The following is a 21,379-nucleotide window of genomic DNA, read 5'->3' as shown; positions in this document are numbered from 1 at the left end:
GACTAAAGTATATTTTTGCCGCATAACCCCCCCCCCCCCCCTCCTTTTTAACCGGTGTAGCCCCAGCGATTTACTTTTGGCTTGTTACGGTGGAAATAATTGGTGAAGGTAGCCATTAATACAAATGATGCAAGCTAAGTGCGCACGGGTTTTCTACATGCTTGTATAATGGGCACCATGCAAGGCTCGCTCGCATAGAAATGTCTCGAGGAACTTTGTTAATCGTTGGAGTCCAGACATTTGGAATTGCAATTGGTAAATGGAAAAAAAATGTGTGGCACGCATGCTCGCAACACCTTATTTCGTGGGCTTTCTTGCAACACTACTGTGTACTTTGTTTGGGTGTGTGTAACTGCATTTTATGCTTGCTTGTGAAACTTTCTTGTGTTAAGACCTGCAGTCAGGCTCCTATGCAGGACTGTGCGGCTTGTCGAATGTTGTTTCACAGAAACATGCCATCTGCTTGAGCAATCAATTCACTTGTCGTAGCAATGTGGAATAGAATAAAAGGCATTAAGAGGTCAGTGACATGAAGGGCAACACACAGTTAGAATGACCAAGCAAAAGTGAACAAGACTGCAGTTATGAAGGCACTTGTGCATACTAAAAGCATTTTATGGCATGCATGCCGATTGGAGTCTAAAAGATGATACTTAACTGCTCGCACAGAATTCAAATACAGATTTAACATTAATACAGATGCAGCATTGTTTTGCTACTTCCTATTAAAATGTGCTTACACAAGACTCCGCTGAGTTAAATTAATTATAAAGTGCCATTGATGTTGCGAAAATTGTGTACTGTAACATATTGAATGAACGTGGTATATCTTTGTAAAGCTTGCATAGTGTGCAGCTTTTATCTTCTGTACTTTCTAGTATCGCTTCTGAACCTTGCTTTGCAAGAAAAGTTGGCCGTTTCTAGATATAAAGGCTGCACCGGTGCCGGCTGTGCGATACGAGACGACACTGGCTGGAGAAATGTATTCGACACAATGGCCTTCCTGTGCTGTTGTAGTAAAACATTGAAACGAACATGTGCCCATCTTACTGCCACCTGCTGTTTGTAGGGGGAGCTTTTAATGGCACCTATTGCTTTTACCTATTTTTTGCGCCTGTTTGCTCTGCAGACGTTGCAAAACGAATGGGATAGTTTGATTTTTGTGTGCTAGAATGTCAAAACTGCCATATAAAAAGGTATTACAGTCTAGCTGTTAAAAACGTGAACATATAAGTCCTAGACAGATGAACATATTTTCATTGTCTGTATTGCTGCATCACATATCTTCGTGCAGTGGTCCAAACGCTCTCCAAATTTATGCCTTTCGTGTTGCTGATTTGTTGCTATTGTGGCGAGCACATTTCTAATACAAAGATGGGAATCCATTGGCTGGTGGTCTGACTGCAACTGGGCTGTAAGCTTGTCCGATGGCCGAGCTGTGTTTTGCGGATAGGCTTGGACGAGAAAGGAAACAGTGTTAGCAAGATGCCATAGTAGCTGCTGCTGGGGCAAAGGGCCTTGCCATTTGAAATTCGGATAGGCTTATTTATTGCTTAGAGTGCACTTTTGGGAGTACTTTTGACAAGTGCTCTTTAGCAACTGCTGGCCAGCACCTGCGTTGTGTTTATGCTATTATTCTGTATGATCTGTTATTTTGACAGTGAGTTAAACATGGAGCTAAAAACTGGCTGGGATAGCTGCCAGGCTCTTGCCAAAGGAGAAGGCAGTTTAAGGGGAGAAGACGGTCTGCATTGTGTTCACAAAGAGCCAAATACCCCTGTCACACCGACGCCTGCGAACTCCATTGAGCATGAAACTCCCTAATGGAGATTTACGGCAGTGGAGTTGCGGCCCGTGCTGCACGGCAAAGTGCGAGCTTTTCACGGGTGCTGCATGGGACAGAAATGGCGCTGCTTCGCTTACTTGCAGATGAGTGATGAAGCAAACAAACAGACGAAATTGCGGAACGACATTCCCCCATGCGACATGGCGAAGCATTGGTGCAGAGGGTACAGGCGCTTAAAAACAAATTGAGAACTTCCGTTACACGGAGTATAACCTAAGGCAAGAAAAGTAGTAATGCTAAAATTTGTAAGTGAGGCAGTTACGATTTTATTACCGTGGTCTTCTTTGCAGCTGTAGCTATGTGGGAATGAGAGTACTCCATCCAGCCGCAATGATCATTGCCGAACACCCTTCGGCAATATCTCCATTTCACTTGCTGGGTGCAGGTGAGACCGTTTGACATGACACGCAACTCCTTTGATGTAGACGGAGTTAAATGAAGTTCGCGGGTGCCTATGTGACAGGGGTAAAAGACTGAACTTGGCAAGCTTCAAGAACTTTTACTGGACCACAATTACACACATGCGATAAAAAAAAAAAAAATGAAATTCTTGAAATCACATGGGCGTGCCGGCCTGTGGCTTTGGTGCAAAATTCAAAGAAAGAGAAATGGAAAGTCGACCTTCATTTTCTCCTCAACCTACTACTGCGAAAACAATGAAAGTAAGTTCATGGAGGATAATTTATCAATCTAAACTTATTCACTCGCAACTCATTTAGGTGGGTCCAGGCACTTTGGTCTCAGCCTAGAAGGGCTGTTCTTTTCTGCTGATTTGGAGGGGAGGGTGGGGGTAGACAGATAACTATGCCAGGGTGCAGCGTTTGTGCAAGTTGTTGCTGTTTCTGACTGCCAGTGGACAACAGCAGGGTCCATCTTTCTCGCTCCATTGCCACGGAAACAGGCATCATTCACCTTTCCTGTTGACACCACGAGAAAGAGAAAGCACCCCCCCCTCCCCCCCACGCTGGCGTCGCCAACCCTGCAGTGCCCCTTTTCGAACTCCTCCCCAAGGACAGTGTTGGTGTGACAGCGACCACCCTGTCTCGTGAATCCGGCGACTCCATATATACTCCTGGGAAATTACTACGCGAAGGTCGCGGCTTACAAATGCAGCCTTGGGCGGGCAGATTGGCCACTCGCGATTCTTTCTCGCCTGGCGGCACACGTGGTTTGCCTTCGACGTGCGCGCATCCGGGACTGTGACGAGCTGCTGTCTGGAGGTGGGGGGGGGGGGGGGGGGACGTTCCAGTGCGTTTTGTGTACTGGGACGATCGTGTGTCTAAAAAAGAAAATGTGGCATCGGCGTGCGAGACCCTCGTGCACCTGCTGCGCCGCCCAGTTCGTTTTGGGACGAGGTGCCTGCCACAGTCGTCCAGTCTGCGACACGGCGGCGCCCATCGATCTTTGTGCGGGCAGGTGAGAAGTCGATGACCTTTTTTTCTGTCGTTGTGTGCTCGCGTTTCGGGCTGCGCAGACGTCCACCCGGCTGATAGCGCTGCAGCGTCGGGCGGAGGCTCTCGCTCGTGGTAATCGCACTGGGTGCTTCCTCGTTGTCCTTTGTCTCGGCGATTGCGGCCGCGTTTGTCGGGTGCGCGAACGATTGTCAGCAGAATCGCGAGCCTTGCGAGGGCGTTTGCGTGCTCGGCGTTGTCAACTCGGTGATCATCGATCTGATTTGGACGTTGTTATCCCTCGGCGCCTTCGTAGAGATGCAATGCGTCGTGTTTATTTATTTATTTGTTTGTGTGTGTGTGTGTGTGTGTGTGTGTGTGTGTGTGTGTGTGTGCCGCGTTTTCATGCCTTGGCTCCGCTTCTCTGTCCCTCGCATCGCACTTCCGCGTTACGATTTAGAGGAGGGCCGGTCGCTTGCAGACGCCGGATGTCCCGATGACGTAGTCAGGGTGTCAAAGCTGGAGTTGACGGCCCCGGGCTTCGAAACGGGGCCGAGGTGTGCATTTTATTTAGGGATACACCTGCCAGCCTTAAGTGAAGCCTAATGAGCCGTCCTGCCAATGAGTGATTTGTTCTTTCATTTATTGGTTTCGTGAATTGGCCGTTAGTTACCACGGCAACGTTCAGCCATACGCAGTACGTACGGACTCTTCCGCTACGACTGAAGTTTCCGTAACAGGCCGTCGTTTTGGGAGAGCCCCCCTGCCTTCCAGTGGCCCTAGCGCGGCGCCGGAGGCCGTGGTCGGTAGCCGTTGCCGTGTTAAAACTGGAGCAAGTTCAACCCGTGGCGAGTCTAGTGTTACCGAAGGAGAGCCGTGAAACGCGCGACGACTTGCCTAATCTGGGCGGCGTCCACTTTCGGTGACTGCCGTCTTTTATTTATTCACTTCTTTCTTTTCTTTTTTTTTTTGGTCCTCGCAACGGAAAATTTCCTCGCGGATCCCCGCGAACGAAAACGGGGTTACTACGCGCGTGTACCCCTCCAATCCCACCTTCCTCGATGCGCTCTCGCTTTCGGGTCTGGGATGACCTCACTTTCGCATCTGCTGGCCGGGCGGCGAAAGTGTCGCCCACCTTCTCTGGTTGCCTTCCATCTTTCTTTTCCTTCCCCGCCTCTATAATACCGGTCGAGTTTTTTTCGGCGCTGTCTCGACACGGCCGAGAGAGCACATGCCCCGCAACGCTATTCTGGAACCACACGCGGGCTTTTGCCCTTTTTTCTGCCGTATAGAGAGAGAGAAAGCGAGGGTTGTTTTTGCTCGAAATGGGACGCCCGGGAAAGGGTGCGCACGCACGGCGGCGACGACGAGTGACTGCGCGCCGAATGCCGCCGCTCTTGAAGCAAGCGAGCTGCCGAAGGCGGGCCGGCGTTGCATTTCTTTCAAAAATAGGAGCGGTTCTCCTCCTACATAATGGACGCGACCCCCGTAATCCTTTCTCGCTCGCTGCGCCCGGCCGGCCGTGTATAGTAGGTAGGTAGGCAGGCTTTCCCGCTGCCTTTGTGTGTGTGTGTGCGTGGGCAGTAGTAGCGGTGCGCTCTAAAGAAGTGAAAGCTCGTTCGGCATGAAGTCCCGAGGGGAGCTTTGCTTGCTTGATCGTTCGCTAGCTGCGGCAAGGACGCTGACGTTGTGATGCCATCCGTGCTTCCTACCTCTTTTCTTTTTTTTCCTTTCCTCGTTTTGGGCTAACCTTATGTGTGTTCTTCTACTTGTGCCTAGTTAGTGGCACCGTTCATTTTCGCAAGCTTGACGTTTCGTTGTGCTACGTGCGTGAACGCATTCGCATCCGCCGCGGCAGCTGTGTATAGTGCTGCGTCTTGCGAGGAGGCATTGGCCGGACGGCGGCTGCGGATGTATTAAGCCGCCGTGCAACTGCCGCTGCCTTAGAATAATTGTTCAGTCTACATCGATCGTTTGCGTTCTAACTTCCTCGTCAACAATGAGGTCTATCTTACACCACAGTCACACGGGTACTTTCTATCGCTATTGAACGCCGATTGGTTGAACCAGCGGGCAAACCGGCCGGCGTGACGAAACGCGTGACGTTTCTCCTCGAAAGTGAGCGGCCCAAGAAAAGTCGCCCCGCACCGATTTCTGGGCAGAGGTGGCTTTCTTTGACTCTCACGACGGCAGTCTTCCCGTTTGGGCCGGTGTGTCCTGCCAGGCGGACGACTCCGTTAAGACATCCTTGCCTACGGCGTCCGCGTGTTGTTCTCGTTGCGCGATCAAGAGCCCATCTCGCCTTCGCCGTCGTTTCGCGGAAAGGGACAGCGCAGGCGGACGCTGGGTAACGTTACGCCGGTCGCTGGCGCGGCGAGAGTAGAGGAAGCGAGGGGCCTAGGCGGATTCACCGTGTCGCTAGCTGGTTCTTTTGTTTCGCACGGCCGAGCTTACGATGGAGTGTCGTCTCCCCCTCGCAGCTTGCGTTTCTTTCTTTCTTTTTTTTGCGGTTGGGCGAGGAGGGTGACGTGAATGAACCCTGCGTGACCCCGTCCCCACTTTTTTTGGGACGACATCGTCGGTTGCGTCGCTTGTTTGTTTGTTGTTGCCGCGCGTACGGCGCCGCTTCCGCTCTCTTCGATTCCGTTGCGGGCCGCGAGTCTGCGCGCGCACCGCTTGGTGCAATACCTTCTTCCTCCCAACGGATCGCTTTCCGCCCGGCGCACATCTTTGTCATTCTTTCTTGTTGTCTGGCTGGTGGAAACTCGCGGGGTGAGGTTGTAAAGGGCGTCGGGGTCTTGCCGCAATTACGTCAGAGGTCGCCCGTGGAGGTCAAGTTACAGGAGCGTGGGGAAGGGGGACATAGTAAAACGGGAGGGACTTGCATGGATAGTTTAAAATAAACAAAACCGGAACATATATTAAAATAAAGAAAACGGCAGTACCACTGGGTTAGCGGTGATGTGGGAACCCCCCACTTCCACGAAGTGCGAAAGCAAAGAATACAAACTATGGGTGGGGCGAAAGCACCGCATCCCACCGTGAGGTTGCGATGCGTGAAAGGCTTTTTTTGTGCGTCGCCTCCTTTCCGGCTCGCACCTCTGTGGGGCGCTTTTCACTTCCTTCTTTGCCTCTTCCTTCCTCGGGCCGTGAGGTGCAAGTGCGAGAGGGTTCCCCGCAGTGATTGTCGGTCGGTCGCTTGCCTTTGAAGGGGAGCCCCGCACGCGCCGATGGAGGGGGGGGGGAGGGGGGCAGGAGAGCGGAGCTGGTAACAGTGTTATGTACTGCTACTACTGAATGCACTGTCGTTGCAGTCTCCTGTTGCTGGCGCTTTGCTAACACTACCCGGCGCCTCCAGAACTAGCTCTACTAGAGGGGGGCTTCTGCAGGGGGGGGGGGGGGGGCAGCCCTGCCGAACTACGACAGTTCGCGCGAACGCGCAAAGTGGGAAGCGCGCGGCGACGGGCCCGAGTCCCTGACCTTAGCGGAACAATGAGAAGGGAGAGGGAGGCATCCTTGGGGCTGCTGCTGCCGCGGCGGCGGCACGCCGCGCCGAGCGCGCGCTCAACCGCCGGCCTCCCCCTCGAGGCCTCGGCGTGGACCTGGCCTCCGTTGCTCGCGTTCGTTGACTCGCCGCCGGAGGGAGGAGAGGAGCGTGCGTTGCGCTGGCTGCCGCCGCTCGCTCTCGGCGGCCTTCTTCTCCCCCCCCCCCCTACTGCCGCCTTCTCGCTCCCCTCGAAGCACGCACGGGCTAGGCTGTGCTGCACAGTCGTGGTTCGTCGGTAGAGCAGCGGCGCCATGTCGCCGGAGTCTACGCACGCTGCCCGCGCCCGGCCATCATGAGCAAAGTGAAGACGCTGCCTGCGGGACACTTGTACGCAGCACAGCCGGCACCCCACCACCAGCACCTTGCCCTGTAAGCATCCCACCCACTGCGCCCGCCGTGCCGCCGACGCAGTGTCTGTCGCCCGAGCGGCTTCCGATGTTGGATACACCGCCGCTTCTGTGGAGAGAATGTGCTCTAAGAGCCCTGTGCCTGGGCCGACGAGCCTCGTTCGGCGGGATGGTTGTTTATAGAGTTTCACATCGCTGGTCTTGCTCTGGAGGGTCGAGCCGCCTTACTTTCGAAGGATAACGTGCTCGAGTGCAAGGCGACGTCAGCTGCTCGGAAATTCTCGCGGGTCTGTAAGTACGGCCTGTTGGCACAGCACGGCGCCCGTCACAAGGTAGGCCATCTCATCCGAACCCCCTTCTCTTATCTCTCTTGTCAGCGCTCTCTCCGTCCCGTTGCTGGAACCCCGCTCCGAAAGAAAAGTAAGAATGACGGGCTTGCACGAAGCAGTGATCCCTCGTCTGGCATTGCCCATCGTCTGACGCCGGCTGCGGGCGGCCCTGTCCGAGCGCGGCGTGCTGTCTCTTTAATTTTTCTCTTTTCCGATGCCGATTCACCTACTTCCCGGGCCGTCGCTGCTGCTTCTTTCTTGTTGCCAGCGCTGCTCGCGGGACCGGCCGCCATCTTTCACCGTTACGGGCCGCGCCGCTAGAGCGTACGTAGTACTGCGCTCGCAGCTTCCACGGGCCGAAATTGGGTCGCGCGAACACTGGCCGTGGTTTGGGGGGGGGGGGGGGGGGGGGGATGCTGCCGCCGCTGTGCCTTGCCAAGCAAGCGTGCGGACCTGCTCTCCTAACTCCTTCGCCCGAGGGGTGAACCTCTAAACGTCTCGCCGCCGCTTCTCACGGGGGAGGGGGAGCAGGCTGGGATCCAAGAAGGCATTGCTCGCTCCGCCGCAGCATCCAGCCGTGATGTCGTTTCTTCTCCGGCGCTTTGCTCGCTTCCTCCTCGTACACCGCGTTGGCTGCCCGCCCTGCCGCTGTCCGGAAAAGACCTTCGACGTCAGGGACGGCGCTGCTCGTGTCTTGGCGGCGTGGCCTGCCACTCTTCTCGTGTTGCGGCGGGGGACTCGCTTTGCTTTCTGTTGGCCGTGTCCGCTCGCTAGTCTGGCCGTCACGCCGCGCGACTGACGTATTGGAAGCGGGACGAGGGCCCCTGCTCCTCTCCGCCGTGGTAGTGCGTATGTCTACACCAGCACTGGCTTGGTATACTACAAGCGTCTCATTATCGCGATTGCCGGTCTCGTTCGTTCTAAGGTCCCAGGTTAACCAAGGGGTTAGGAAGCAGCCAAACGGAACCAACACGCCGTGCTCGAAAGAAAGCTAGTTACAGCCGGGACCGAGACGTAAAGAAGTAAAAACTGCGGTACGCTGCCGGGCAGGAAGGAGAGATAAAGAAAGAAAACGCTGTGTCAGTCCGTGCGCCGCTCGAGGGCAGTATGCGAGCGTACAAAAAGAGCTCCCCCTCTCTCTACGGGTGGTAGTGTGGGGGAGAAGGGGGAATTCCGGACTATCGATTTTTCTTCCCGAGCAGGTGCTCTGGGGGGCTCGCGGGCCTGGCGCGAGTGGTTTTTGTCTTTTCTTTTCTCTCTCGCTCTCTCTCTCGTGCGCGACGCTTTCGCAAGCTCGCCTGGCAGCGCTCGCTGCTGCTGTCGTCGTCGTACGTGCCTCCTCCTTTCACCGGTTCTTTCTATCCTTTTTGTTTATCTTTTCGTTGTGCCGCACCGCTCCGTGTATCCTTTTTCATTTGCTTTTTTTTTTGTTCCTCCCTCGATCGTGTCTGCGTGCCGTTCGTCCGGTTTAGCTTTTCGTTTTATTCTCTCGGCGTTGGCCTCCTCTCTTGGAGGGGCGCTCGGCTGTCGGTGGTGGGTTGTCTTACCTGCCACGCAACTTGCCCCGTGTGGGAAGTACTGTTAATAATCATAACGCTTGATGCGTGCGCGCCTTTTTGGCGAAGGGAACCGGGTGCACGCCCAGCGCTGCTTGTAGGGCCCGCTCTCTCTGCACCCGTCGCGTCATTCCATCCGAGGAAGGTGTAACCTTGACGGCGGCGCGGCCGAGTGACGCAGGATTCCGTATTGGTTTGGTTGTCACGAAGCAGGCCGAGCTAGGAATTTCGCTTCACGCTGTTTTCATTTAGTCTTCTCTAGCGGTGCTTTCAAACGTTGAGCTGCGACCGCTGTCGGGTGTTCTGGAAGGGCGACGTTCATCGCAACGTTTCCTCTTCCATCAATGGCCGCTCTGTTATCTTGATAGCATACGATATTGTGTCAGTCAACTCTGCCTTATGACTTTGGGGATAAGTTAACCACGTTGGTACCGAACTTGCTAGTAGTCTCCTAAATTCGTCGCATGTTAGTGTCGATTACCAGGATGACTTCAACGATCTTTGTAGCGGATGCATCGATGGTGTTTTTCGAGTTATCGCTTCGTCGTAAAAGACAGGTCACATGTCGTGGCGGAATGTGCGTGCGTGCGTGTGTTTCCCTGGTTGTCGCGGCTTCTGTTTGCGTCGTGTGTGTACTTGTAAGTCGATTTAGTCGCCGCTGTGAATGTGTTTCTTCGTCCGGGTGCGGGCGATTTCTTCCAACGTTTATCCCCGTTGCGGATCACCATGTGGGGATCTCTTCTTCCTGCTGAGCCGTGTGCGAGCGAGGGCACGTGAAAAATGACCCTTCGCATCGTGTTGTGCCCTGTGCACGCGGTGCAATGATTGAGCGCTCTTGGTGCCGGCACGCGCGTCGCTTTTCTTTTTTTGGGTCGTTTCTTATTTATCTTTTTTTTTTTGCGCGCGCGTGTGTGTGCGTACGTGCGTGCGCGGAGTTAATGGTATACGTGGTTGTGGCCCTTCGGAACGGCCCGCTGTTGCCATCGGTGGTACCTCGATCCGAACACGGTACTTTATTAAGTGACTGGTTCATTACGGGCTGTCGCACAGTCGTTGCCACGTCGTCTGAGCTTGATCAGCTCGTGACTGTGTTCACCTCGCGAAGAAAAAAAAAACGCACAAAAGAAACGTACTAGTTCTAGTGCTTCAGCAGCCCCGCTATCTTTGGCGAAGCGGCTCTTTTGGCATGTCTCGCGCAGTGCGTTTTTTTTTTCTCTTATCGCCCAAATTAAAACGGGGCCGTGGCCTTTATCGTTGAGGTCCTGAAGGGTGTTATCTGTGTCCGCTTACCCAGCGGGAAAGTGCGAGAAGCAACAAGATAGCGAATCGCCGTTCGCTTAGGTGTGCGATAAGCGCTAGTACGGTGTACTTTGCGCACGAGGTGCGGCAGGCTACTCATTTCTGTTCTGTTTATCGGGCCCTAGAATCGCTGCTATCGCAGAACGTGACCTCATGCACGAGAAGGCACCTGTCTTTTTTTTTTTTTTTTTTTTTTTATTCCTTGCGTGGTCATCTTTCTTTACATTTATCCCTTTAGGTCGCTCGTACGATGCGGCACAATGAACGTAGCGGGGCTTACGTGTCATTTTCCTGCCTGTAGGTCAGCCGCTTCGCAAGGGCAAATAACGCCGGCTTCGCTCGTCAATTCTGGACTATCGCCACACTCCACAGTAGCCCCGCGGTGCGCGATAGAGCGAGGTTGGATGATAGCCTTTTGTTCTCTAGTTCCTTTTGTCTTGGCGTGGAGCCGACGCAGCTGGACTCGTTCGTGTCGCGTCTGTTTTGGACCTCGTGTGCGTGTGTGTGTTTGCTTGCTTGCTTTGCGCATTTTGTTCGTTTAGGTCGGTCACGGTAGTCGTCTGCAACCTTTTTTCCCCTCTCGGTCGTAGTCGGGTGTGCATGTTGTGTATGTGGCCGATTTCGCGCGGTCCCAGAGTCCTCGTCGATAGGGCTTATGTGTCCGTACTTGCGTGCGATCTTATCTCGCGGACGCACGTCGGACGAGCAAAGCTTCACTCGATAACGGTGTGCCCCTCCTGGCTGTTGCCACGCGCTGTGCGGAAACGCTCCCCCGTTAACTTTCGGTGAGATAACGCTTTATCTGATTTGCCTTTCAAACGGGCTCTCGTCCGTTCGTCCGCCCTCGAGCGTCGCTGTTCAGACACGTGTGGTGCGCGGAGGTGCTGTTTTAGGCAGACAGCTGAGCCGACTTGAGCGACATTTGTCGCGTTCAGACTGAGTCGGCATTGTAGTTATTGGTAGTCCCGCATATTTGTGCCCTCGATGTTTATGCCCCGGAACCGAAAGGTAGGGTTCGCGACATTCTAGCGGCGCGACCAAAAGGCCAACCGATCTGTTGTTGCTCAGATTCATGCTGCGCGAGCTTCAAAAACAAAATTTGCCCATGCATTACACGTCGCATCCACCTGTGACCTCAGTTGCTTGCGTTTCGGGAATGTGGTTTAGCTTGAAACCCTGCTTAATATCCTGAATTTGCGTTTAAATACATCGGAAGACTTGCGTGTGCTGTGCTGTTACACGCTTATGACTTTCGTTACGCTTTCCAAATTTTGAGGGGGGCAATTTTCAGAATGTTCGACCTAAATTTCTTACAGTGGGCCAGTACAGATTGACTGTTTTCCTTGCAGCACATTTCAGGGAAATCTGGTTAGTTTTCTCTAGGACCATTTCAAGTGCTTAATTCTTTTTTCTTTTTTTAAATAGAAATTCTGCAGCCCATATGACCCAAGCAGGAGTGACAATAAACAAAGCACTATACAGCAGTAACCAACAATAGCGAAAGTAATAAATAACCGAAGACAAAATGTCTAATTGCCACAAGCGCAAAAAATTAACGCAACAGTGAAATATTACACGTGATTGATACTACCTTGCAAGTGGACGTACAGAAATAGTGTACGCATTATTATGCGAAATCAGGTTAAAAAATATAATTATGCAGTGAAACGAAAAAGAAACTGGATGGAAAGTAATTTAAGCAGGAGGCATTCAACGGTCCAATAGATAACGGGGGGTCAGGTGACATATCGTTCTAGTCGCTGTATGTGGAAAGAATGATTTATATACCTTTGTTCTTGCAAAATGCGGGTGTACGTGCCGTGTGCGGTGGGACGTAAACAAAGATACAGAACGTAAGCACGCTGTAGCGTCGACCTTCGGATTAAACAATAAAAACAACATAAACGCCGGGATGGTAACGAAGTGTAAACCTGGTTAGATTCCATAACTGAAGAAACTAAAAACTGGCGACCGCGTGCAGAGAAAGTAAATCACGCAGCCATTCTTCGAAATTGTTTCAAGCGCGTTAATGTTAACATTCGTATACGAATCCTCGTATAATGCGAGCGTGCTCAAGGTTAGGCCCGATAGAATAATCCCAAACCGAATGCTTTACTTGTACGGCGTTTGCGAAACGGCTTTTCAAAGCGGAACGTTCCTCTCGAGACGACGATGACTACAGTTTCCACGTTGACGCAAGCGCAACTGAAAAAAAAAAATGGCATGAAAGGCCGCGTATGGTAATTTTTGCACTCCTGTTTTGCACTGTGTACTTAGAGTGCATGAAAAATCAATTTATCCCGCATTAAATTCTCGTTCAAGCGCCTTGTGTCGTCACCTTTCAGTGCGCGTCCCGCTGCCTCACGTAGTAATGGAACATTTCAACTTCGCCCCCCAACGTTGATTCGATTTTTCAGTTTGCCTTCACCTTCGCGCGAGCTGTCCGTTCGACGATATCGATCCTCTGGGTTATCTGTGTTACAGTGTATCCGTTCGGAGAGCGTTGTGTGTCACCTTCGCAACTTCGGGAATCGGGCGATTTTTTATTTTTTTCTCTCCTCCGCGTTTGGTGCACACGGAACGGACATGCAGGCACCGACGCGCCTGCTCTGGCGTATTGTAGAGCTTTGAGATGTCGCGGGTGCGATACCCCGCTGCTGCTGCTGCAGCAGCCGCCGCATGTTCTCTTTATTCCTTTCTTTCTGTTTTTTCCTTGTTTTGGACCGCTTTCGTCATACCTTTTCTCGCGAATGAAACTATTAAACACGCTGTAATGCCTTCCTAGCTTTCAGCTACTGTTGCTCTTAGTAGTTGCTGTTGGCTTTCCTTGGTGTAGTAGAAGGCACACGTAGGAAGTAAAGCCCCTTTGTTATCTCCCTCGGTCACAATCAGTAAGGTAATCCAGAGAACAGCGTTATGCCCCCCCCCCCCCCCCCCTGTAGCCGAGATGCAGCTTCCGAGACTGTCAGATAAATTGGATTTGCGCGATCTCTCTTGTGCGCGTGCAACAAGTCTGGCGGCGCTCTCCTGATAATTTTCTGTTATCTGGACATTGGCGTTACTTCGGCCTGTTTGATGACGTTAGCCTTTGATGCCGCGATAACGCCGCCCCATTGCGTCTGGACAAAATAATGGTATCTGAAAACTTCGCGTGACGCTTCAGTCATGTCCGCTTGTCAGCTCGGCGATTGAGAACACTCGCATCTGTTACCGGCAAAGCGCGCATTGTTCTAGTCGTCTTCGCGGTGGTTACTACGTCGCTTCTGCATGTAGACTTTAGTCCGCCGCCTGGTACCGGGCAGTCGGGTCCTACTGGTAACAACCCACGATGTGGATACACCGACGCGATAACGTAATTACTAATGGCGGAGCCGAGGATTATTTCGAAGGTCGGCTGGAGGAAGCGAGTCAAGATTCAGTGATCGGACCACGTTAGGGCCACGTGTGAAACCGATAGTTCATTGAAATACGGCCGTCACCGCATTGTTACCGTACATCGCGGCTAGCAGCCAATCATCGCTATTACTGTTTATGCGCATGCGCCGAAGCCCTGGGTAAAAGCGAGCGCAGGAACCTTGACACGCGCTAGTAACTACTTAACTACCTCGCTTCGACTATGTTTGGCACGCGCAGCAGTATTATATATAATCAGTGGTGAGGCGGTATAACATTGCTGGGGCCCGGGGGAACTCGATCGGAGCGGCCGATACATTGTGATGGTGTTTGTTGATCGACGGGATTTTTTTTTTCTTTTTTTCTTTCCCGTGGCGCTTAGCGCACACTTTCGCGCCCGCACTTGTTGTCAGCGCTCTTTGCCGGTTCGCTGAACACTACACCTATACCGTTAATTCAAGTTGCGAACTATCGAGCTCACGTGGAGGAACATGTTAGTTTCGATGACGTGGAAGCGAATACAAAATGCGATAACGCAGTGCCAGTTCACCGCGTTGACGTCGCAAGCCCGTGCCTAGCCTTTCACATATCGTGTTGTGGTATGGTTACCCGCAACAACAGACCGTAACGGTATGCGAACAAGGTCTTTATAAATTGTCACGTTTTGTGTAATCGGCTAAATGAGCTTGCTTGCTTGCTAGTTTCCGGCTCTGTGTTGGCAGCGGCCTGTGCCTCGTTTTCGCCGTCTGCTCCGCAGGTCTGCCATGTTTATTCATCGACTTCTTGGATCCGCATTCTGCGCGACGTCGTTGTGATAAGCGTGTCGTTATATAAGTGGTCGCGGCGCGGACAGCTTGCGTGTTTCGCTGGTCTTGACGGCACTTCTTGAGTGTTGGGGGGGGGGGGGGGGGGGCGGAAAGCACGTTCTTGGCAGTTACGCTGGCGTCGGGATCTTTATTTTGCACCGCCCGGTGGAATTGATTTAGCGTCTTTTTTTTTTTACAACTATGTCTCGCTTTTAAGAGACCAAAGTTAATCTTTTTTTTCGCCGAGCCTCCCCGTACTCTTTTCTTTATCACTTAAAAAGTGATATGACTATATGATATGACAATATGACAAGGGCACTAAATAGAATCACTTCAGCAGTGTTATAAATTAAATTACCTTACCATTTACCGCTTGAAGATGATTGGTGACCCAGAAAAGACACAAGCACGAAGAACCGGCAAGCCGTGACGTCATTGGTTTCAACTGTGTCAGCGAGAGCTTTTGTATGTGTAGTCGGTAAAGATAATCAAATCTACATTGTGTTCTGAAGGCGCCAGAGGCTGAACTTGACACTTGTACCCAGGCACAATGACCCGAGTACAAGAGGATTCTGTTGAAATCCATGACGTCACTGACTCTGGCGTTTCGGTGTGATCAATTACCGGAAGTTTGTCCTTTGTTTTAATGCGTAAGCACACTTTGTTGAGTGCCCCAGTAACATCTGTCCGTACCGCGACGCCGTATATCTCCAAAATAAAATACACAATTGGTCTGGTTAACACCTGTAACCGTTATAATAGTGTGATAGTAGATGATTGGTATAGCGTTAGAAAATAAAATACTAAGGAAATTCTAACAATTGTCTAGCAATGTGTAAGCATTCTTTGGCTTGGCTGCTACTCGCTTTTGCTTACTTGTGTAACTAGCTTGTGCATGTCTACCCATCGCTGCCAATAATCTACTCTTACACTGTTATAACGATTTTAAAATTGACAAGAAAGTCATTATTTGCTTGTGGCGACCCCATAGCTATGACACCGTTATGATTCATGGCCTCGATTTTATGGTTTCTTTGTGATCGACCAAGTACAGAGTATATATTTTTTCATGTTATGTGCAGTCGGTGTGTGTCATGAGAATATATTTTGTAATAACTATTCTTAGCTTGTTACACTATCACAGTGGTATGATTACATTTGTTAATTTTCCTTTTCTTTTCCCCCTTTTTCCCCCTTTTTTTGTGGCGACCTTGACACGACGACGTAACCAGGCTTTTTTGACCTTGTTTCTTGCATCTTGGCTAGTGCTGTTTAGCCCTGCCCTGACATTGGGCACCCATTAATGCGTAAGTATTGTTTGGCGAGTACCCAGCAAAATCTGGCAGTCTTATATCTGCAAAATAAACACATAACTGATCGAGTTAACGCATGTAATAGTTATAATAATGTGTAATAATAGATAATTGGTTGCGTTTGAAAAAAAAACTGGTGATGTCACCGTCGCTGCATCAAGGTCGTAACAAAAAAGGAGAAAAAAATAGCTGTAGTATGGCAAAAAAACATTGGCAGGAGTCGATTAATCATGACTTGGCCTTCATCAGAGGCATTCAAAACTGTTTGCTATGATTCGATAACTTGGCAAACGCACACACTTCCTGACATTAAGCATGTCTGAGCTTCACAATCGACATCTCCTGGAAGTGATTGAAAGGATTCAACATCCATACAACTCAGAAGATTGGGTAAAGGGGGAGGACATGCATGCTCTGTATAAGGCAGATCTGTTCTCACAGTGATCCAGTAGCTTGTGCTGTGTACTTCGGTAAGTTTCGGGTCATCATGTCAATCTTGAGCAACCCTCGGATGTCACCATTTGGATACAGTTACATTGTGGACTACTTAGAATTCAAACAATGAGGCAGTGTTCGCACTCTTGATGGTTGACAGTCACCTTCAGCGCATTCAAAGGTACTTGTGCATGGCCTTTATAGGTGTAGATATGTATCTGCGTGGTAATCTTCAGCAGCTTCCACTAGTCCAGTTTACAGAAGTGCACAGACTCAGCAGAAGACAATTGGCTAGTGATCTTCAAACCATGCATCCCTGGAAGACACTTGCCTACCATTCTTTGGTCAAAGTTTTCAAGACAAAAGGACACGTAATTCTCAACCTTCCTTGCCAAACCTGGAGATAGTGAGGCTCTTGCTCCAGAAGTAAAGATGATTGAATCACGTTTCACGACACGCCAAGAAGCTGCTGAAAAGTGCCCCAATGGCACCGAGGTCTTCTATAACAATGCTGCAGTCAAAGTATTCAACGCTTCAGTCTTGTACGACTGCAAAGATTCAATTGTGAGTTAGTGCCACAAATCAAGCGATCGGACCAAAGACTCAAAGGATGTGAATGGTAAAGTTAACAAGATGAAGATTTGTGATTTGGCAGGCCTTCCAAGCAAGATTGCTCTCAAAAGTTGGAGCTCCTTATATGCTCACAGCTAACATTGATGTGATGTATGGTTTGGGCAGTGGTTGTGTAGGAACCTTGCAGTAAATTGACATTGATAGGGACAAGGACCTTGATGAGATTCAGTGGTTGTGGTTCAGATTCCCAGGAACTTCAACTGGTTCTATAACCAGAGCGAAGAATCATCTCCTCCTGCCTCATATGGACGCTTCCTGGGTTCCTGGTAGCATGTAGGGCAATCACCTTTGGTCTACTCCAAATGTGGCTTGTCTTTGAAACAGAAGCACTTCCGTCTTGTTCAGGCTAATGCCATTAGCATTCACAGTGAGCAACTTGCAAGGAAGTCGTATATGACTATGAGAAGGCTCACCCTCTTAAACTTGACTACGTTGCTCGTTCAAGAGCGACCAGCTTGGAAGGACTTTGTCACAAATTCCAAGGATGTCTTCACATTTCATCACACAAAGGAAGCAATGACAGAATTCTCGTTTCTGAAGTGCAATGCTTGGACAAAGCGAAACTTCAGGCCATGTACAGTGAGGCCAGCCAGTGTGTAGCTGAGGCCAAAGCAAAAGGTGGGATGTCACTGCTCTCCTTCGACATCCAATCCCTTAATTAATTAATGCTCATGCTACAAACATTGAACAGGACTCATTTCTCAACGAAGCCTTGGCTCTTTTGCAAATGTGAGTCGATGAAGCAGTTCCAATCCAAAGATTTCAAAGAATTACCCACAACAGATCTGTCATCCACCTTATCATGAGCCCAGTGCAGCCCGAAGTTTGAAGAGGATACTACTGCTCGTTCTCGCATGGGATATGCTTGTGTGAACCACATTACATTCACGGGAGTGAAGGTTGCTTTGGCCGCAGTTTACGTCGCAGCCGGTTCAAGTCAAAAGGACATTAGAGGTTTCCATTTCCTTAGTTCCCCACAGTCCAGTAGTTTTCGTTTCGCATTGCAACACTGTTCAAGAATAAACTATTCTAATGATTATTGCGGGAGATTTCAACATAGACATTTCTAGGCCTGTAAATGGCTGGTTCTAGGAATAGGAGAGGTCTTCAAGCTTCACCATGCGACCGACATTCCAACTTGCATACAGGGTGGTGTGATCGATCAAGTCTATATGAGAAGTCTTGAGAGACTCGTGATTCTGAAGTACATTTCATACTACAGTACCCACCGACCAGTACTCTGTACGCTCGAACTAGCGCAGCAGAGAAAGAAAGATGACGGAGATGAAGAACAAGCAGCTACGGCAACGCATCAACGAGACATTCAAAGCGAAGAAGCAGGTTACCAGCCTCTAGAGAAGAAATGCAGGTTGTCTGATTCCGAATAAAACATTGCACAAAATGCAGCAAAAGAACATTGTAATCCCGTGATTGTACGGGATTGAGTTGTGCTAGGAACGTTACGATATGGTCTAAGCAGGATAGACATAAAGCAACAAAAATTCAACAAAAATTCTGAGAATGGTCTACTAATGCGTAAGCATTTCTCCATCCTTAAAAGCGGTGGATAAACATGCACTAGCTAAATAAGCGAGCGAAAGCGTAGTAGAAGCCGAGCCAAAAAATGCTTGCGCATTAGTAGGCAATCCTCAGAATTTCTGTAGCATTCTCTCTCTTCCATTAGTCATGTTACAGCGAAATTTCACGCAAATAGAAAATCGAAAATAAATCCGCTGTCGGTCCAAACCGACAAAATGTTTATCTGCAGCGTTTTAAACTCAAATCTAACGCTGCACAACTGAAACCTCTCGCGTTCCGCCATTTTATCAAACTCGACCTTTCTCTCCTCCTCGTCGGCGGCCGCCGGGCGTTCTTCGCGAAGGACGACGTCGTCTAGCCCCTCCCTCCGCCTCCTCCAAGCCGCGGCGTGCGTTCGTTCCGTTTGTGTTGGCGGCGTCCTCGCTTTCGCGCGATCCTTGGCTTTTGCGAATACTCCTTTGCGCGCCGCCATCCCTGCTCGTGACCGTGACGTGTCGCCGCGGAATGATTATGTGCGGCGCGCTTTTCCGGCCGATCCTCGTCGTCGCAGAAGGACGCGGAGAATGGATGGCCTCGTCCTTTCCTCCGCGATGGCGTCAGAGTTGGGGATCCTTCGGCTTTCGCGTTTGGCCCTGGCGCCCGCCGCCGCGTAATCTCCAGGAATCGATTCTCTGTTCCTTGAACGGTTTCTTATGGACGGTAGAGGCAGCGAAAGTGACGGGCCCGTGTGGGCTGTTGGTCGCGGACACGTGCAAGCGTCCGCCGTTTTGGGCAGCGCCGTGTATCGCCGCGTTATAACACTTCGGTGTTTTGCGAATAGCATAACATATTTTTCGGTGCTTACCGCTTGAAAGTCATTTGAGGTCGTCTTTTGACCCCAAAGAAACTTTCAAACTGCGAAGTCTCCTTTCTGGAAAACTGTTTGTATGGAGTTTGTATATTTTCGTGCCACGCTCAAGCGGACATTTTTTTTTTTTTTTTTTTTTGTCGTCCTATTATAGCGCGACACCCACGGCTAACAGAATTCTGTTCCTCGACGTACGAGTTTGACGGAATTTGTGGAGCAATAGACCGCCTTATTCGGGTCCGCGACAATTTTTTATTTGTGCAACATTTGTTGGGCATAAATAAGAAGCTTTAAGCCAACTAGTGTAAGAAAGAATTCCGCTCTTTCGCATAAGGCAGCGCAGTTCGTAACGTGTTAGCGTCGCTTGTATAGATCGCTTCAATCTTGAGCATTGTTTCAGTTATTTTTTTTTTCCGAGCCTTGCAGTCACGGCATTAAGCGATATTTAAAGGTAACCATATCGTCGGCTCCGACATTAGAATGATTCGGGATCGGGCATATTTCTCAAGTGCGCAAGTCAAACCTTTCTGGTCATTGAACTGACCTTAAATGCTTTGTTCTGCGACGACCTAGATGACGAGTCGCGTTCGTAATCCTTTAAAAGGGGAAGGTTTCACTTAGAAGGTATTGTTGCCGGAAGCCGAGATAGGAAGTCGCATTCATCTTGCGAAATTGGGAACGGTGTAGTTACGGCCGCTTCCGTACAGTGGTTGGTTGTATAATGCGCACTAGAGGCCGCTGCTTGTCTTTCTTTGGGTTGGTGTTTGGAGCGCAATCCTAATAGCGTTCTGGGCCGCTATTTTGTAGCGATGCCTCATGCCTTATTCTATGCTATTCTTATCATCCACCGCACACGGCTGCCTGATCCCGTTGATAATGTGGGCAGACCGTCGCTCTGACCAGTGGCCAAGCGCGAAAAGCCTGAAAAAGCATAGAATCTGAAAAGGCATCGCTACAAAATACCGGCCCTGCCGTCCTCTAAAATGTCGCCATTCATTCCGCTTTCACGTCGCTTTGGTTCAGCGACTTTTCACGATTACGACGCAGTCCAAATAAATTCCGTTATCAGCGTGTACGCATTTAAGGCGGCAGCCGTAGGCTCAAACAAAAGTGATCGCGTTCGGTGGGGTGAGGGAGAGGGGTTGCGTGGTGTTTCTTTTGTTAACGCTTACTCGTCACGCCACTATTGCGGTATGCGTCAGACTCGTATGTGTTGTCGGCCCTCCGTCCCTGCCGCCAAGCATCGAGTAACCTGTCCGGGTGGGGGAGGGGAGTGTGTGTGTTAGATTACAGCGCGCCAACTTTTTTTGCTTTCTCCCTTCTGGACGGTATACACGGCAGGTCGCGTGACAGTCGGTGATACGAATAAACACATTCCAGTTCTCCGAGCCTTACACAGTTGTGGCTAGCGTTGTTGGTGCTTTTTGACAGCCCCCCGCCCACCACCGCGCGCGTTGTCTGAGCTGCAACCTCCGGAAGTGTTTCGAATCGTGTCGCTATAGGCGTGACATTCCTGCGTCAACCTGTGGCCTGAAGCTGCGATTGAGGCTGCCCGTCATTTTTTCTTTCTTTTGATTGACGCGTGTTCTGCTGCTTTTGCGTTCCGCAACCGTTCGTGACTTGCTTTGCTGACCTGTCACTTGCGCGTTCTACGCGTCGCCCTTGCGAGGGTCATTCCAAGGTTACTAAGCTTCGCGCTGCGACATCACTCCGAACGATGCGTTCTGCACCGCGCGCTCGTTTCTTTGAACGTGCGTTGTCCCCGGACAGAAATGCTTTGCTGGCTTGCTGCATTGCGTCCGGCCGCCAGTTTTAATCGCGGTAGCGATTACCAACGGGGGTCAACGAACGCGGAGTAGCTAATGACGTTGGCCGCCCTGTCGTCGTGTCGGCTGCCTTCTCACCAGTGTCGTGGCATTCCCGTTGACCGTTGCTGCCTAGGGCGTTCGACGAGGACGTGTTGGTTGGAAGGTTGCTGGTGTACCGCTCGTAAATGCAGAGGTCTTATCATACTGTTCTCCTGCATTATTCTCCATTTCAGATTCGTCCGCAACTTTTCTTTTTCTTGTTAAAACGCGCGACGGCCGTCAAAACGGTG

General features: G+C 50.7%; 1 protein-coding gene across 3 annotated transcripts in view; it reads left to right on the top strand.

Annotated features, from left to right (window-relative positions):
* The window catches only part of LOC126543240 (uncharacterized), a 72,311-nt gene that overhangs the window by 7,111 nt on the left and 43,821 nt on the right, over positions 1-21,379 (top strand). Inside the window, exon 1 of one of the 3 annotated variants that reach the window (XM_055061469.2) lies at positions 6,972-7,153. The exons of the other annotated variants lie outside the window; for them this stretch is intronic. Coding sequence (XP_054917444.1) covers positions 7,077-7,153 — 77 coding nt within the window. The 5' untranslated portion in view covers positions 6,972-7,076. Of the gene's footprint in view, positions 1-6,971; positions 7,154-21,379 lie in introns of those variants that run through there. 3 annotated transcript variants of the gene reach the window in all.

This window comes from Dermacentor andersoni, chromosome 3 (genome assembly GCF_023375885.2).
Source record: "Dermacentor andersoni chromosome 3, qqDerAnde1_hic_scaffold, whole genome shotgun sequence".
NCBI classification, from domain to species: domain Eukaryota; kingdom Metazoa; phylum Arthropoda; class Arachnida; order Ixodida; family Ixodidae; genus Dermacentor; species Dermacentor andersoni.
This window is presented reverse-complemented; position numbering and strand designations above follow the sequence as displayed.